The following is a 19,429-nucleotide window of genomic DNA, read 5'->3' on the forward strand; positions in this document are numbered from 1 at the left end:
AGTAATTTCTCACCCTGAGCCTCAGTGCGTTTGTGAAATTGAGACTGGCTGGTCTGCCTACTTACCTACCTACTTAGAGATCTACCTGCTTTACAGGGTTGTGTTGAAACTAGAGAGAACACTGTTTAAAGACCTAATACTTCCTGGCATGTAGTAAGCACTCAGTAAATGGTAAGATTTCTTAAGAATAATGACAACATGAAAAGCTTATATATGTCTCAATATTCCATTATGCATAAACTTAGTTTGCAGGGGGTTTTTGATTCCTCAGACCTTGGCATATCCAGAGGGCAGAATGTGGGCTAAGGAAGGTAGAGCTCCTTTCTGTAACTCCAGCACTGTTCATTCTGGAAATTGGCAGGAAAGGTGGATGACCCTGGAGACAGATGATGTACTATGATTAAAATTGGAAAAGAAGGTCAAGAAGGGAGGAAACTCATCGTAAGAATGTGGTTGATCCTTTCACTTTTACTATTTATTCTTCACAGCAGCACTTAGAAGTTGGCGGATTATCCCCAAATTACAGAAGTGGAAATGTGCATTCTAAGACGCTGTGTATTACCCAGTTTTCCATAGTGAAGGATTATCAGTGCTCAGGTCGCCTTGACTCCCAAGCCAGGTTCTTGCTGATACACTCCCCATCTTGAGGACTAGCACCGTTTCCCTTTAACTCAGGGTTTCTCAGCCTCAGCAATATGAGGCTTTGGGGCTGGATAATTTTTTTGTCATGAGGGCATGTCCTGTGCTTTTGTAAGATGTTTAGCAATCCCCTGCCTCTACCATGGGAAGATCGGCACACCTGGTCCTCCCAGGCCAGTTGTAACAACGCAGAATGTTTCCAGACATGGGCAAGTGTCCCCTGGGGGGTGGGGGCAAAATCATCTCCAGGTGATTATCATTGCTGTAACTCATGAAAATCAGCAATCTTGGCTCATAAATATTATCTTCCGGATAGGAGTTGTTGGAGTACGTGGAAGGAAGGAAATGATGCTCGTTGAGCGTCTCATATGTGTTAGCCCCTGTCCTAATGTCTTTCCCATGTAACATCTCATTTATTCCTCAAAACAATCGCAAAGCAAAGGTATTATTATCCCCATTTTGTGTGAGGAAATCAGGACTCAGTTGAACTGGCTTGCTGAGTAGTGGTAACGTGCTATTTTGAGCTTGGATCTCTCTGACTCCTTGTTTTGCTCCTGTCTGCCCCGCCCCAATTCCAGGAAGAGGAAGGTTTTTGTTTTTTTCTGAGTGAAGCACCTTTTGTTCTCCCAACTCCTCACACCTTGAAAAGATTCTCAAGTTGGGAAAACATAAATGACAGACACAGGAGCAGCAGCTGTGTACTTTTCACCCTGTCAGAAAATGGAAGAGGGAGTGAAGTAGTTAGCTTTCCCCAGCCCTAATCACAGAAGCTTCTCTAAAACAGCCTCCTTTTTTCCCCCTGGTTAAATGCCTCTGCAGCACGACCACATACAAGCGAGTGCTGTGCTGTGACACCTCTGTGAGGTTTTTCATCAGCCTTGCAAATTGATCATTATGATTGTCTTAAAATGGAACTAGGTACAAGTTGCTAGTAGGGCCCTTTCTCTAGCATGAAGACTGCTTCACGATGAACTGTCCTCAAAGCAGCAAGCATAGAAGATTAGACATCATGGTTTATTTTCTTTCCAATGTGTGTTGATTTATGTGTGCAGTTCGATGGATGGAGCTGGAAGTCTCGGAAGGAGAAGTGGGGCTTCTTTGAGGAGTCTGGCACACATATTTAGAGCAATTGCCTCTAACCATTCGGGGGCTATTGATCCCTTTTGAAAAATCTGATGAAAGCTTATAGGCCCTCTTCCTAGAAAAATCCACATATTCATTCATTTTTTTGCGGATAATTTCATGGCATTGATGGACCTTTTTAGGGAACCATAGGCGCTGGGTGGAGAGTGATAGATCTCTTGGTATCTAAAAAAGAAGTCTGTCTGATTTGTTAATGTGTTTCAGTAGTATTAAAAATGTTCATATACTTTGACCCAGTAATTGCATTGCTGGGAATCTTTCTTAAGAAAACAACCTGGATGTCAAACAAGGCTTTAACCACAGAGATGCACAGTGAAGCATTATTTATGCTATTCAGATGTCAGCTGGGGTCTCCATGTTCTTCTAAGAGCTGGATTTAAGTGGTTCCAATCTCTGCCAATTGCACATCAGTAGGAGTCCAAAGCCGTTCCTATGGATCCGCACTGTCCAGTTCAGTAGCCAGTAGCCATGTGGCTGTTCACATTTAAACTTACTGTAAATTTAATAAAATGAAACATTTAGTTCCTTGGTACATTAGCCACATTTTAAATGCTCAATAGGCACCTGTAGCTAGTGGCTACTGTAGTTGACAGTGAAGGTATAGAATATTTCCATCACTGGAGAAAGTTCTGTTGGACAGGGCTCCCCAAGATTAATGCAAATTCTGGGAGGTGTGCATTTTCTTGGCCTCCTCTGGGTTTTGGGCTTCTAGTCTGTGCAAGCTCTCTGTACAGCTTAGCACTACGTCTCCTCTCCCAGAATAAAAATCCACTCATACTATACATTTCTGAGTGGTTAACCCATCACAGTGGAATTTTGTTGACCCCTAATAGATTAGTCCTTTTCTCCCTCTTATTGTTGACTCACTCTTCCTTTAATTTTTTCTCTTCCCACCTGTCTCCCACCCTTACTTCCAATATGACTCTTTTGAGGAGCGCAGCAGGAGTCCTCTGTCTCCCTTTCTTCTGAAGCCTGGGTGTCCAAGTGACATCCAGGCCCTGGGGAGCCTCCCTTTCTATACCCAAGCCCTCTCAGGGCATTGTTCAGAACAGAGACACGTTCTGGACTGGAGAATTACATTATTTTCACCTAGTTATGCCTATAGCAAAAATTTGGAAATGACCCAGGTATCCACTAATAGGGGATGAGTTAAAGTAAGTGATAGGACATTCACCTGGTTTAATATTATATGGTCATTAAAAATGATGTTTGCAAATAATTGCTAAAAATATAGGGAATTATGAAGTGAGGAATGCATATCAGCATTGTATGTCTAGTATTATTTCAGCCATGTAAATTACTAATAGGGGAAAAGATTGGAAGGAAATACAGTCTGACGTGTGTTAGTTGGTAGTAGGAGCCTGATAATTTTTGTTTTCTTTATACTGTTGTATTTAAAATCTTCTATAGTAAACCTGTATTTACTTTTATAACCAGAAAAAAACACAAATGACATAAAAATCACAGGAACAGTTTCTGGGCTTTGCATCTAAAAGTACAAATAGGTCTGTTTTAAAACTTCTGGTGTCTTGTTTTACCAAGTATCAACAACCTGCAGGCTGAGTTAAACAACATTTTTGCCCTGCGGAAGCAACTGGAGCAGGATGTGCTTTCATATCAGAATTTGCGGAAGACCTTGGAGGAGCAGATCAGCGAAATTCGGAGGCGGGAAGGTACACACTTTATTCTATGTGCTTCTCTTTGGTTTTTCCACTTGGAGGGCATGAACTGAACTTCACGAGAGTCCTAAATATTTGTTAAGGGATGAAGCATACACAGGGTTTCATCTGGAGATCCTTTTTGTGATGACCACGCTGATGTTAGCCTTCCTAGTAGAAGAGCCCAGTAAGTTGTACTAAATTCTGCTGAAGGTCAGGTGCAGGATTGCTTCCTAGCTGCCTCTACTGTTTTCTGCATCATTTGATACTTCTAGTTCCAAATATCCCTGGGCACTTGCAATCCCCTTTTCTGGGGGATTACAGCCCTCACCGCCCAAAACATCTGAGTACTGCCTACTGCAGCACCTACTGCAGAGAGCCCAAGACCACACACACATATGGGTGAGATGCTGTTTTAGGTTGAAGCACTGTTTTTAGTGGTGTATATGCATTAAAGGAGGGCTACAACATGAGGGTCCTGTGGGACATATGTTTTCTGTATTCATCACAGTAATATTAAGATTTGACCCTCTCCCCTGGTAGAACTTGAACCCTTTAAAGTTCAGGTTGGTATCTGATTCCCTTCTGTATCTCTAGCCTGGTGCCTGACACATATGGTAAAAATTGATAATAACAGTGGTAGGTTTGACATCTCTTGAGCATCTGCTCTGTACGAGGCACGGTGCTAGGCACCTGACTTTCCACCTGTGACCCTCACAGTCATCTCATTAGGTAGAGTAGGTAGATGAAGAAACCAGGGCTCAGCTGGGGGTTGATGTGCCCAGATTTGAGCCAAGGCATCTTCCTTTAAGTTTAGCTCTTTCTAGTATTCTACACCGTAGTTCAGGTGTATCAGCTCGTACACGTGTGTGTTAAATGAGATACTGTTTGTTGATATGCCTTGCTCAGTACACATATACACACATCTTCCCCCCGCCCCCTGCTTCTCCCCTTCCTATTACAATTGACCTTTGCTGCAAAGGAAGCAGATCCTTACATCAGTGACCAGAGATTCTTCTGTCTTAGCACTAGCAGGCACTTTTTGCACTTAGTGTGCTGGTTTCCCGTGAGGGTTCTGGGGCCAGTAAAAAAAATAGATCAGACACTTTTATCTCCCTTGAGTTCTGCCCTTGTGGGTCACATCTAATTTTTCTGCATTTTCCCCTAAACAGAATCAGTCCCTCATTTAAACTGAAATCACCATTTTCTTGTGCCATTCAGAATGGTCTCCAGGCACAATACTTGATATGCAAATTATAATTCACAGTTGGCCACAGTGAAAACCTACGGCCTAAGATGAAACCATACGTTGAAATACCAGCCTGTTGAGAAAGGGAAAATTACTTTTGCGCCAAAGGTGGTGCCTTAGGCCCCCTCTGTGTACTATGCTCCCTTCCGCCCCACCTCCCCCATTCACATTGCTTTGGATGGATTGCACAGGGATCAGTCTTGGGAGGACCTATTTTTGATATTCCTTTTCTCTTCCCCCTCCCCACCTTTTGTTTTTTTGGGCAGAAGAATCATTTTCATTTTATAGTGATCAAACATCTTATCTAAGTATTTGCCTTGAAGAAAACAATCGGTTTCAAGTGGAACATTTTTCTCAAGAAGAACTTAAGAAAAAGGTATTGACCGATTAACTTTTAGTGCATTTCTTTTTGTTAGATTGTTTGTTGTATCTTGGGTTCCTGATGAGAGGTTAAGATTCTGAAGGCCCCTCTCCTTCCTTCCTGTCCCCTCTGCCTTGTTGTGTGTGCCCCTCCTGTGTCCATTACCTGGAGTACCTTCCCTCGTGTCTGATAAACTCCCCAGGCCTAAGAACCCAGCCAGGCTTGATCTCCTTGAGGAAAAGCTCTCTGGCCCCTCCGTTTAGAGTTAGCCACTTTTCCTTTAGGCTGTTCACCTCTTTTTTTTGTACCTAATCCAAATCGATGTCCTTCTCTTACTGATCTGTAATTATGTGGTTATTTGTCTCTATTTCCTTGCTAGGTTGTGAACATCTTAAACTTAGTGATTATGTCTTACTTATTTCTGATTTCCCATTGCCTGGTACACACACAGGAGCTCATAATAGATACATTTTGAATGAATAACGTTCCAGGTTTGATCAATACATCTTTTTTTAAACTGGAAAAGTTCTTCAATGTGTTGATCAGTGGCCTGGTTAGAGTGGTTTAGTGTTTCAAGGTTCTGAAAAACATTGTTAGGAATAGGAGGTTTGAGACTGTTTGATTTATTGTAAAATTATCATGTATGTGTGACTGAGAATCAGTTTCCGTCTTGGAATAATTTACATTCTGATAGAAGACACAGGCATGTAAACAAGTAATTGCAATGTGAGGTGCAAGGTTGCTGTATGGGCAGCTGTACAAGGTATAGAAATAGCAGAGGAGAGGTTAATTGCCTGTATGGGAGATGGCGGGGTGAACTTTCTTGATCAACAGAAGTGAGACTTGAAGTGGGTTTTGAAGGACAAATTCAGAGTTTGCCCAGGTCTCCACTTTCTCAGCAAAGAAAGAGAAAATAGCCTGTGTAAGGCACAGAACGAAGAAATAGCAAGGAGAATAAAATTTTGGGTATTTTGGGAGGAGTAGGGCAAGGAGTATGGAGGCAGCTGTTAGTTTTTAAAGATGAAGAAAATAGAGATGATAATAGCTGCTGCTAGTGCCTACTGGGGCTGTGGTAAGGCCAGGAGGTAGTTCACTTGGTTGACACTTAGTAAATTCAGAATGTCTTGTTCTTCCTACTAGAACCTCCTTGAGGATTAGATCCAATTTTTGTTCATATTTTGATGTATTGGATATCTACTATGTGTACTCAGGGTGGGAATTTCCATGTTATTTGAAGAGCTAATAATCGCTTCCATCAAGAAGCCTTGGAAAATTACTGGCCATTGGGATTTGAAGCCTGCAGGAAACCAAGGTGGTGTCTGCTCGGTTCCTTATGTGTCTGGCCTCGCAAGACCCAGGCCCAGCTCTGTCTGTGTAGAGGCAGCTGCTCTTTCACATGGTTAGGCACTTTGGCTATTGTTCTGGCTCATTTAGCTCTCCAGGCACCCCAGCTGTGGGACTTTGGGCAGTTAAATTTCTTTGTATTTCATGTCCTCATTGTAAAATGGAGATAGACATACTAGCCTGTTCACCTCCTCAGGATTTTTGCAAGGAGTGATGGACTAAAGCTTGTAGGAGTATTTTACTAGCCATAAATTGCTTCATAATTGACAACTGTTAATATTACTGGCATTGCCAGATAGGTGTGCAGAGGAGGAGGTCACTAGTGAAAAGTAAGACTCTGATACAGTTTCAGAAACTTTAGCCTTGGGAGACTTTTCCTCCAGAGGGCTTCAAGTGCAGGAGAGAGATAGTATTAGCTGTCACTGACTGAACACTTAGACCGTGCCAGGGACTTCAGTGCACTGTGACCACAATCCTGTTCAGTTCTCATAGTAACTCTACAGATGAGGAAACTGGGACTTCGATTGTGCAGTTTGCCCAGGATCTTTTTGCCTTGAAGTGATGGCTCTGGGATTAGAATACTGGTATGTCAGATGTTAAAGACAGTATTTTTGTCACTGTGCGCAGGGTATCCTGAGGGCTAGAATCAGCCTGATTCCCCATAACCATGGTGCCAAAGAGTCGCTTAATAGGGCTGTCTGGGGCTGTGGCCCTGGGAAGCTGAAGTCTCTTGTTGGGTAGACAGCCCTCTCCTTGTTTTTTCCTCCTAGGTCAGTGACCTCATACAGCTAGTGAAGGAGCTGTATACAGACAACCAGCATCTGAAGAAAACCATTTTTGATCTCTCCTGCATGGGTTTCCAGGGAAATGGGTTTCCAGATAGACTTGTGTCTACAGAACAAACAGAGGTAAGAAATATTTTTATTGTCATGTGCTGATTACAAAAATATAACAACTGGATTGGTATGGTGGCTCACGCCTGTAATCCCGGCACTTTGGGAGGCTGAGGTGGGAGGATCACTTGGGCCCAGGAGGTTGAGGCTGCAGTGAGCTGTGATTACACCACTGCACTCCAGCCTGTGGGATAGAGCGAGACCCTGTCTCAAAAAAAAAACCCCATCAAAACCATTTATTCATATATATGTATGTATGTATACAAACCATATATTTATATGTATGTATGTATGTATAACAACCCGAAAGGTTTTTCAAGACTGCATCTGTTCCTGGGGAGATCTCTAACTGAAATTCCCTTTGTTGTGAACTGGTTATTGAGGGTCCCACTAGGCTGTCAGGTCTGCCCACAGGCTTCCTCAGGTTCGAGTCATGTCTCCATGGACACATTCGATATACTGTGATGCTTTGACTCTGGTCCAGCCCTGGGACCTGTGCTGCAGATGGCACACATCTGGATGAGTGATGTGGTCTCAGAGGGGTCTGGAGAGTTTCCAAACCACCCAGATAATTTGAATACTGTGGATGCGGCCTTAATGAATACATTAACATTGAAAAACTGACATACACACAACCCACCCGGGAAAAGAGGAAAGAAGTCTTGTTCTCCTTGATGACTTCTGGGCCTCAGTGCTGATCTTTGTGATTTATTGGCTCTGATTTTCTCTGTTTGGGACCCGGGCTGCACAATGGGAGGACCCTGAAGTTGTGATGTTGTTTCCCTCTTCATTCCCTGTCTTGGCCTGACTGTCCCGTGGGAAGCACCTTGCTTCATGCGCGTGTTAGCATAGTTTCGGAAGACCAGAACTGCGCTCCCATAAAGTGCAGTCGTAGGGCCGTTATGTACTTGGGTCCCTCGTGTATGAAACGGGAATCTTCCTGGTTGGGGTTGTCTTCTGCTCTACCTGGAGTGCCAGGTAGATGGAGAACTCACATTCATTGCAGTATCATTTCTTGGGAAAGATTTGTCAGCCTTAAGCTGTCTCCTCCTACCTTCCAAGTGGGAAATGCTCAAAGGTATTTATGCTGCACTCTGGCCATCTTCTTTCTTTGTGAGAGGGAACATTATTGATCTTAGCCTCCAGGACTCTAGATAATTTTGAAAACCAAGAATATCTGTGATCCATTTAGGGAGAAACAAGTCTGATTTGCTTCCTCCGAGGCAGTGTTCTTCACCAACTTCATTTGAGACACAAGTGGTGTGTTTTGTTTGTTCATTTGCCCTTTAAAACAAAAGTCTGTTAAATGTCCCATTATGTCCCTTGGAGAAAACGGCTTTTTCCTTTTCCCACCCTAAGATCTTAATATCAGCCGACTCAGATTTGTTGAGTCTTTTATCGTATCGTACTTCGATTTGATGTTCCCCATGAATAGCCTTGTTCTTTATAGCACAGCTCCCCATCATTCCCCAGAATGGGATGGGAAAGGTGATGTGCCCACTGGAATCTTAGCTGAGGGAGTAGATGGAGTTAGGGTGAGGGTGAGATGGGAAAGAGCGGAGCCTGCGGTTCTCTGGGAGTACGTGTGGTTCTCCTTTGATGAGAAACAAATCAGAAACAAACCAGAAATGCGTATATTGTCCATAGCATTTCCCGAGCAGCATGACTTGCAAAGTGGGGTCTGGGTATGGTTCCTGTTCTCTAGGAGCCTATAAATCAGAAAAGGCGGGGGGGAAAGCAAGTATATTTTTATTTTTAAAATTCAGTATTTTTTCTCCAATATTTAATTAACCCATAGCATTACCCCAACATTTGGAAAACAGAGAGAATAAATTACCCCTATTTCTGTCACTTTAAAACAAGCACACAGTTAATTAACATTTGGAAGTGTTCCTTCTGTATTTGTGTGTATGAACATGTGTATGCACATACTTCTCCTGGAATGCAGCTTTGTCTTCTGTTCTTGCTAATTGCTATTATGTCATAGCATCTCATCCCATGTTATGAATGTGCTGAAACTTAACTGCCTCACTGCTGTTGGACATGTAGGTTATTTCTAGTGATTTGCCATTTTTAATTCCCTAATAAATGTCTTTGAACACAAATCTTTTTCTGTGTTTAGGGTTTTTTTTTTTCCTTAGAGTTGATTCCCAGATATGTGTCATTAGTAGGTCAAAGGACAGATATAAATATGCAATAGGCATACAATTTATTTTCATTTATTTATTTATTCTCCCCTGCCCCCCAACAACTTCTAATTTATAAAAGACTATAAGTAGTTTGCAGGCTCTAATAGAGTTTGTCAGATTTCTTTTTAAGATGCTGGCTCTGGTGTAGAACCTCACCAGCTGGGTACCATGGTGCTCAGTTCCTGCCTGCTGGTAGTTCACATAGACACCACCAAACAAAACACCAAGAACAGGTATCCTGTTGTTGCTGTGTACATTTAAACAAATATGAGGTTGCACCTATTTTCTCATATTTATTTGCTGGTTATTCATGCATTATAGGATAATTAGGTTGAAAATTGATACAGAGGAGTGATTTCAGCACAGTGTAGTCAGGACGTGGACCTGCCTTCTGAGTGTAGGCTATGTGTAAAGAAAGCATGTGGCATGAGTCCTGCACACTGTAAAGGCTCGAAAGCGTTAGTTACTATTATTATTTACTTATATTGTCATTATTAAGAATGGTTAGGGGAATCAACCCAAATGTCCATCTGTGACAGACTGGATTAAGAAAATGTGGCACATATACACCATGGAATACTATGCAGCCATAAAAAAGGATGAGTTTGCATCCTTGTAGGGACATGGATGCAGCTGGAAACCATCATTCTTAGCAAACTATCACAAGAAGAGAAAACCAAACACCGCATGTTCTCACTCATAGGTGGGAACTGAACAATGAGATCACTTGGACTCGGGAAGGGGAACATCACACACTGGGGCCTATCATGGGGAGGGGGGAGGAGGGAGGGATTGCATTGGGGAGTTATACATGATATAAACGTCATGCACATGTACCCTAGAACTTAAAGTATAATAAAAAAAAAAAAAAAAAAAAAAAAAAAAGAATGGTTAGAAAACTAACTTTTTTTGACGTAGAGAGGAAACCTGGACAAGGGGCATAATTTAATTGAACTCAAATATTTGTAGGGCTGTCATGTTGACAAGAAATAGACCTTGTGTGACTCTAAAGGACAGAAATGGTTCTCAGAAGTAGAAGGTACTTGTTAAATATTCTGTTAATAGTAACAATAAAACCTGGTTTGTCAGAGCAGATTTAATTTCATTAAAAGGAGGAACTTTCTAACAATTTGACTTCATACGTTATTATGAGTTTTACATGATTTATAAAGCCCTTGGCACAGTTCTGGCATGTGGTAGGTACTCAGTAAAACAGCTATTTTATTTTATTTTTTTTGGTGAGTTAGTGGCAGAGATGGGACTATAACCCTCTTCTGACTCCCTTTAGAGTTGTTTAGCAACACCATAGGGCAGTGCTTCTGAAGTTTAATGTGTACGTAAATTTCCTGAGAGTCTTGTTAAAATGCAGATTCTTGTCCAGTAAGCCTAGCATGGGGCCTGAGAGTCTGTATTTCTAACAGATTTGGGTGATGATGCTTCTGCTGCCCTAAGGAATACCCTTTGAGTAGCAAGACCAGAGGCAATCCTGAAAACCACTTGTTTCTAGATCTCGTTTTGAAAAAAGTCATTATTCGTTTGTTTATTTGTTCAGCAGTGTTATTGAGCATCAGGCATTGATGTTAAAACTATGAACACATGCATGTCCCCGCCCTGTCTAGGATGTAATCTAGAGAAGCAGAGGGGCAGTCGTGGCAGAGTGTGGTGAGGGCTCTGATGGAGTGAATGCAGAGTCTCAAGGGAGTTGTAGACAGGTGCTCAGCCCTCACTTTGGGGATTAAGGGAAGTTTTTCCTGGAGGAGGAAGGGGAGCTGCCAAGAAGATGAAGAAAGAATAGCTCAAGAGACGGGGGGAGAGGCAGTAGAGTGCAGAGTAACAGCATGGGGTTTCAAGGAGGGAGTGTTTCATAGTGTGGAACACTCTGAGAAGAAAAGAAAGAAAAAAGTACTGAGAACTTCCTGTGAGTCCCATGACCAGTTTCATTAGAGTGAGGGGGACAGAAGCCAGCTTGCAGGGCTTAGAGAAGTGATGAGAAGTGAGGAAATGAGGATAGAGCCAGTTGACACTTGGAGGCTTGGAGGTTGCTTCTTTAGTGGCGGTAGGGCTGGAAGCTGAGCCAGGTGTAGTGACTCAGTTCTTTCTGACATCTTAGTTCTATGTCTTCGAAAATGGGTAAGCAGCATGTAGCATGAAGTACATTTCTCTATGTCCATAACATTTAATTTCTTGACCATTCCTGGAAACTGAGAGTTTACTTTTAATTTTGACCAGGTCAGCAGAGGTAAAGAAAAATGAAAGTGAATTTTTACTTCACTGTATCAAGTATTGGCATGGTTATGGTTCTGGAAATGCAGAATAACTTTGATGCTTTTCATATTTCAACTTGGAATGACGTGTTAATGATAGTTTCTTTGCTCAGCTAAACTTAGGGGAAACTCTTCTCAGATCTGCAGGAGTCAGGGAGGAGCTTCTCTCTGCCTCCTTCCTAACCCCATGTGGATTTCATCTCTCATTAATAAACAAGGTCTTTGGGGACCTTTCCTGGGCAGTAAAAGCCACATTGCGGAAGGTGAGAATAGACCCCTTGCAGAAGCCTGGAGAGAGGCAGAGAACACTCAGTGACCAGAGCTGTTGGGGAATCAGAGAGAGACTTTTGTTGTTGTTTTGAGACGGAGTCTCACTCTGTCGCCCAGGCTGGAGTACAGTGGTGCAATCTCAGCTCACTGCAAGCTAAGCTCCGCCTCCCAGGTTCACACCATTCTCCTACCTCAGCCTCCCGAGTAGCTGGGATTACAGTCGTCCGCCACCACACCTGGCTAATTTTTTGTATTTTTAGTAGAGATGGGGTTTCACAGTGTTAGCCAGGATGGTCTTGATCTCCTGACCTCATGATCCACCCGCCTCGGCCTCCCAAAGTGCTGGAATTACAGGCGTGAGCCTCCACGCCCGGTCCTGTTTTGTTTTGTTTTAAAGATGGGAAAGACTTTCTCCTAATATTTTATTATGAAAAAATTCAGACACAGCAAAGTGAAAAGATTTTTACAGTGAATACCCATATACTCACCACCTAGGTTCTATTCACATTTCCTACCTGCCCATCATCACTCTGTCTCATCTTTCTGATAAATTTTAATTGAAGCTACAAACATCAATATACTTCCCCCTAAGTACTTCAGTGTACATTATCTTCAATAAATGCTTATAGTTAAATGAACTGTAGAAATTGTAAGCCTGTGTTCACTAAGTTTTACAAGTGTATGTGCCTATGTAAGGCAAACCCCTATCAAGAGCCTGCGTCTCCTCTGTTGTCCAAACCCAATCCCACCCCAGCTGCTCTTCTGATTTTGTCCCACTATGGGTTAATTTTGCCTAGACCTTCATATAAGTGGAGTCCTACAGTATATTCTCTTTTGTATATATTCTTTTACTCAGCATTGTGTTTTTGAGATTCATCTATGTTGTTAATGCATCAAGTTTGTTCCTTTTTTATTGCCAAGTAGTATTCCATTGCATGAATGGATTACATTGTTTATTCATTCTGCTATTAATGGACACTTGGGTAAAAGGTGATATGAGCATTCATGTACAATTCTTAGTTGGGACATACTTTTTTTTTTTTTTAAACTTAACGAGTACCTATGAGTAGAATTCCTGAGTCATAGGGTTATTAGTTTTATAAGAAATGCCAATGCTTTTTCCAAACCTTTTATATTCCCACCAATGAGTTTGATAGTTCCAGTTAGTCTTTATCACGGTGAGAATGTTACGGTAATGAGGGAAGAAACCAAAAGAGAAAGAGGCTTCCTTACCCATATTTATAAACTTTTATACCTCAGTAGGTATATTTATGCATGTCTAGTCTGTTTTGTGCTTGATAGGATAGTGGGATATGGTTTTTGATCATCACTTCTGTTTGATCCTGATTGCAGATTTAGATATGGTTAGATTGAATGTGTTCTGACCCTGGGAAGTTTCTATAAAAACTGAACTCAGTTGCCTTTGTTTTGTTTTTCTTCCAAAACAATGTTTTTCTTCTGAAAGGAAAATCAGAGAGTTGGACTGGAGAGCTATGGGGATAATTGACTAAACGCAGGGATTCAGAGATAAAACTTGAACTAGAACCGTAGGTATCTCACATGTACAACACACCCAACAAATGACCCAGTACTCCGTGGTTTCAGCACCTTCGGTGTGGACTGTTTTGTTTTGTTTTTGTTTTCGAGACAGGGTCTTTACTCTGTTGTCCAGGCTGGAGTGCAGTGGTGTGATCACGGCTCACTGCAGCCTCAACCTCCCTGGGCTCAGGTGGTCCTTCTGCCTCAGTCTCTTGGGACTACAGGCATGTGCCACCACACCCGGAGAATTTTTGTACTTTTTGTAGAGACAGGTGTCTCACTCTGTTGTCCTGACTGGTCTTGAACTGCTGAGCTCAAGCAATCTGCCTGCCTAGGGCTCCCAAAGTGCTAAGATTACAGGTGTGAGCCACCGCACCTGGCCAGACTCTTTTATTGGTGAGATAAGATTTGGTATAATTTTGACATAGCTTCGATTGATTCCTTACCCGGGAGTGGCTGGCCACCTTTTCTCTCATTTTTAATTTGGTTAATTCAGGTGCCCCATCAATAGAATTTTTACTTTTCCGGAGAGCTGAGAACTGGCTTTCTTGAGAACTTTGTACTGTCCATTTTGTAGCACTCAGAAGCTTTGGGATTTACACTTCTTTGAAGCATTAGGGATTTATGCAGTCTTTATAAATAACTGTCCTTCGTTTCCAAAAGCATAAAGTTATCGTCAGGCAAGCGTGATACTCTTCTCATTAGAGATGAGGACTTTTTGTCAGCAAAATGACAGTGTTGCCAGGACTGTCCATCTCAGAGGTGTGTCAGTCAAACAAGAAGAGGTTTATGCCTTGTGCTAAATAGGAGAAATGATGCATAAATTGGGCACACCATAAATTTCATTTATTACTTTCTTGCTATTTGATATTTTCAATTCCATCAATAGCTGTTTTCCAAAATCTTGTTACTTTTATATAATCTGAAAGTGAATTTAGCAAAGGCAGGAGTGGCAGTGGCATACAGCATATTTAATTTACCGCAGCTAAGGAAAGGCCATGCGAGGGCAAGGGGAAATGTCTTTAGTTGTTTTCTTGGGGAATTTGTCCTTAAATTATGCTTGATCCAGGCAGCTGGTGTGATTCGCCACAACTAGCAACTCTAACTTTGGTTAATTTTTATTTCATGGCTTTGGCATTTGTTTCTTCCTCTTTTTTGTTTGCCTTTTGTTTTGCATTAAAAAAAAAGACATCACTGACTTATTCATACATATTCATGCTGCACACTTTTTTGGGTTGCATTTTCACATCATTCCATGCTCCATGTAGCTTATGGCTAGCAAGGAGGATGAGGACACGATCAAAATTGGAGAGGATGACGAGAATAATTTCCTGAGTGACCAGCATTTGCAGCAGAGTAATGAGGTAGGAACCTTGCAGTTAACTCCTTATTTCATCTATTCTACTCTATGTCCAAACCAGTCTTCGAGTCTGGAATGAGTCCAGTGAGTTTTCTGTTCGTTCTGCCTATATTGTGTACCTTTCATGTGCCAGTGGAAAGCAAAGAGTAGGTCTCTTCCCTCTTAGAAGTTAAAAACTGGGTGACAGAGCCAGTCATGAAACATGAAAACAAGCGTATACTTGCAAATAAAAATGAACTTGTTATAGTAGAATAGCAGGCATTGGATGTTTGACCTGGACAAATCTTCAGTGATCTAATCCAACCCATTTTATGAATTAGAAACTGAAGCCTTTGAGGAGTGATGATTTATTTGGGGCACAGAGTAAATCAGTGATACAGTTAGGATAAGAACCCTTGTTTCTGGACTGTGTGAACTACCAGATCATTTGGTTGAGGCGTAAAGACCTACTGATGGAACTTAGTTCCCCTTCCTAGGGGTGCTCTGCAGTCTCCTCATCTGGACCCACACTGTCATTGGGCATTGTGAGAATATGACCCCCATCCACATAGAGCACTCTTCCAATCACATTGATACTGAACATTTGGAGCAAGCAGTCTCCAACCCTCTAATTCATAAAATGTGTGGGAGACTCCAAGCAGTCTCCAAAGTTGAAAGAACCCTAGAGACTGGGATGTGGTGGGGGTAAGATGCTACAGATTTGGCATTTTTGGCCTTCAGGATGTTCAAGTTTGTGGAGTCACAAAGGGGGAAGATCTTAAAATATAGATAGTTTTAGAAAGCAAAGTAATTAAAAGTGCAACCAGATGAACCTCATTCGAAGTCTTAGCTTTGGCACTACTATCTCTGTGACCTTGGTTAATTAGTGTTTAACCTCTAAGCCTGAGTTTCCTCATCAGTGAGGATAGTAATACTTCCTTTTAGGATTGTGATATTTAAATAGAAAGGCATGTAATAAGTGCTCAGTAAATAATAATTATTGTTTTTATTATTCTATACGTTTCCTTCTTTGGAGGTTGCTTATTAGTTGGATTTAATAACTAGATTGGTGGCAAAGAAGACACTATAAATAACAACTCGTTTGTGTAGGTCTTGTCTTCCATTTAAAAATCTTAATCATTTCACCAGTGTGGAGAGATGGGGGTGATGGCTAGTGTGTCTATCACCAGCAGTAATGAAGTCAAGAGGAATTATTTATAGACTGGTAGAAGAAATTTACAGCTTTGGATAGGGGAGAAAGAATGCTAATTGCAGCACCTCAAAGACATGCCCAGTACAGGCTTTAACTAGTTGCGTCTTTGGTACCACTCCTCTGGGACCCTCAGTGACCCAAGAAGGTGGATCCGTAAATAACATCTCCATGGGAATTAGGAACTCTCTACCTTCCTAATGAGAAAGATCAAAGCCATGTTAAATTGTATGTGTCTGTAAAGAGTAAGTCAGCTTTCTGATACATAATAAGGAGGATACATTGCAAGAAGAATGTAATAAGCACTCAAATCATTGTTAATGACATGGGTTCCCTACTCTTCTTAGAAAGAACTTTCAAGGAGTGGGCAGTAGGGGTGGGAGAATGCATTTCCAGTGTGCACCTGTAGTGAGTAAGACAAGTAACCTGAGGTGGTCTCATTTCATTCTCCTAAGAACCGCAGGAGGTACCATTACTACCCCCATTTTATAGGTGAGGAAACTGAGGGTGAGGAGAAGTGATGTAAACATCTCTATCCTCTTTCTAGAACATCTTCCTGCGTTAAAGTGAGTACGTGCGCACCTGCGTGCCTGTGTGTCTCTCTCTTCCTCCTTCTCCCCCTTTCCTTTTTTGTTTCTCTCTGGCTCAGTGTGTCTGGCTTATTTGCACTTACTCACTTACCCTGCATCTCCATCCTCTCTCCACACACCTGCTTCCCTTACTCTCCTTATTCTATTATTTGACCAAATACTTTTATTTGCAGATTATGAAAGACCTTTCCAAAGGAGGCTGCAAAAACGGATACTTAAGGTGCACGGAGCCTAAGATTTTAGAATCCGATGGGGCCCAGGCACCTGGCTGCCTAGAAGAAGGCGTGTTCATAAACCTGCTTGCCCCTTTGTTCAATGAGAAGGCCACGTTGTTACTGGAATCCAGGTAGACATGAGGCCCCGACATTCCTTTGTTTCTCTAGTTCTAGGGGAGAACAAACTCATTTTGCTAAATGGGTTTAGATGCTGCTGCTGTGTAATTTACCTGAGAGAGCTCCTGAAATGGCTTGGAAGGAATCTTGCCAGTCATGCAATTAAGTAATTAGGCTGCATCCTAGTGGCTGTGAGGGGACGTCAGCAAAGCCTCGTGTAAGCCCATTATAAAGAGGAGAAAGAAAGCTTTCTTTGAGAATTATTCCTGGGAGCCCCAGAAAGGGCTGCCTTGCTGTCAGCGAGAGGAATCAGCCCTACCGAAATCTCTCCCAGTTTCGACAACAGCTTAAAAAATATCACTGTAGTTGTGATTCTGCTGTTTTTGTTGAGCTTGAATTAAAGTTCTCTTCTCATTGTATCTGTTGGGAGCCATTCCTATGTGAGGAGATACTACAGGTTGTTTTCCTTAAAACAAAAAAGGAGAAACATTCCGTACATTTGTGTTTTTTCAATTAATCCTTTGGGAGTAATTTTTCCCCCTTTCATGTTCTTCCTAGTCCTTCCGTAACAGCTGCTTGGGCTTTGGAACCAAAAAGAGCTGTCTTTTTAATCTCTCAGTGCCTCAGTTTATCTGATTACTTCTTAGGGTTGCTGTGGGGAGTAAGAAAAAAACACTTAAGAAAAATGGCTGGCATGTGGTGTGGTGCGTGTTCAATAACAGTTTTCAGTTCTCCTCCCAAATAGGTAGAGAAATGGAGCAGTAATGATTGCCCATGACTCTTGACAAGAGCCAGGAACGCTAATATTTCTTGTATCATTGATGGACTAAGCCTTACGGGCGTTTCTTCAGTGGAAAAATGGGATTGAAGCACTCTGTTTTTGTGAGCTCAGCAAGCCTGACTCCTCCCCAATCCCTGACATCTGTCCAATATTTTTCTAGCATGAGTCTTCTTGGAAGACATGCTCAGTGGCAATTCTGGCTTATTATCACAAGTAGTTAGATGACCATAGTAGTTGGTGCTTGGGAAATGGAGGATTTCCTGAACATCAGGGTCCCTAATTTTACTTCAGAGTTAAAAGACACTTTTTGTGTGAGGGCCATGTGGGAATGTACTTGGGTGATGTGAATCAGGGAGAGTGCAGTGGGCTGTGGTAGGAGCGTGGTGAATTGGGCGGTCGGGGGAAATGCTTCCTTCTGGCAATGGAAGCATTTCAGCCCCAGCTGAAATGGGAGTCAGAAAGGTCTGGAATCTCAGCTTTGCTCTGCCACTTGGTTGGGGGATCCTGAACCTTTATGAGCCCATTTATTCATCTGTAAAATGGGCTTTTAAAGAATCCCCCTCTCACAGTCTTATTGTGAGGATTCAGTGTATTTAGAGGATTTGGCACATGGTAAGTGCTTAGGAAATGTCAATTCCTCTTCCCTTATACCTTCCTCATGGCACAGATGCCCAGGAAGGGGATATAAACAATATTTGGGCTCTGAGAAGTCTCTTGGACTGAACCATTGAAAAGGTCCGGCTTATAGTTATAGCTTAATGAATCTGCTGTTCAGATTTCTAGCAAAATAACACTTGAAATATTTTATTTAATAGCACCACCACTTTAGTATATTATAATGGCCTCTTTCACCACCTTTTACTACCCATGTGTAAAGTATTTTTCCTCGGTTTTATTGTGTTGTTTGGTGGTGAGTAATGGTCTTCCTTTGGCTAGCCAAATAACAATTCTCATTATTTTTTATCTATATTAAAGAGGCGAAGGAAAGGAAAATTTAGTTTAACATCTCCTGAAGCTTGAAATGCCAGAAATATTTTGAAAGTCTGGGTTTACTATAGTTTGAGGTTGTTTCTGTTGTCTAGATAATTTCACATTAGAGGTGAAAAATGTACCATACGTTTAAATTTTGTTGTTAACCCCATTTTGGTGTGCTATAGCTATTTAAATGGAGTTGACTCTGCCTCCATCTAGATAATAGAAATCTGGATATGCAGAGGGCCTTCTCCCTCCCCTCAGAGGGCTCAGTGGGAAAGACAACACAGGGGTGCCTGTCATTGTCAGTGGCAGCAAAGATCGGAGGAAGGGAAGGTCAGAGTATGTTAAAGGAGTTGTAGAGTACAGCCTGACTGTTTCACAGGGTTTCTAGAAATAGAACAGGTAGTAGAAACCGAAGTGAGAAGAAAAAAGAGCTAACACCAATGAGGACCTTCTGTCCCCTTCTTTTGCTGACTGCCACCACCTCACCCAGACCTGCATTTTCTTTCTCCTGGGAGTTAGCGACAGCTTTCCAGCTGGTCTCTTCTCTCTACTTCCCCCATTTATTTTCCCATAATTTTCTGTCCCAGTTTCATAACTCTGTCTTCTTATGATTTTTTTCCCTTTATTTTTTAGACGATTTAAACATACTT

At 41.9% G+C, this 19,429-nt stretch overlaps 1 protein-coding gene across 3 annotated transcripts in view; it reads left to right on the plus strand.

Annotated features, from left to right (window-relative positions):
* CDK5RAP2 (CDK5 regulatory subunit associated protein 2) overlaps positions 1-19,429 on the plus strand; it is a 194,642-nt gene that overhangs the window by 109,378 nt on the left and 65,835 nt on the right. The window contains exons 16-20 of one of the 3 annotated variants that reach the window (XM_033237639.1): positions 3,325-3,455; positions 4,959-5,065; positions 7,165-7,302; positions 14,818-14,913; positions 16,862-17,034. In XM_033237639.1, the coding sequence (XP_033093530.1) occupies positions 3,325-3,455; positions 4,959-5,065; positions 7,165-7,302; positions 14,818-14,913; positions 16,862-17,034 (645 nt within the window). Of the gene's footprint in view, positions 1-3,324; positions 3,456-4,955; positions 5,066-7,164; positions 7,303-14,817; positions 14,914-16,861; positions 17,035-19,429 lie in introns of all 3 variants that reach the window. The other 2 variants (XM_033237638.1, XM_033237640.1) reach the window with 2 other exon arrangements.

Source organism: Trachypithecus francoisi, unplaced genomic scaffold, assembly GCF_009764315.1.
Source record: "Trachypithecus francoisi isolate TF-2019V2 unplaced genomic scaffold, Tfra_2.0 Lachesis_group16, whole genome shotgun sequence".
Taxonomy (NCBI): domain Eukaryota; kingdom Metazoa; phylum Chordata; class Mammalia; order Primates; family Cercopithecidae; genus Trachypithecus; species Trachypithecus francoisi.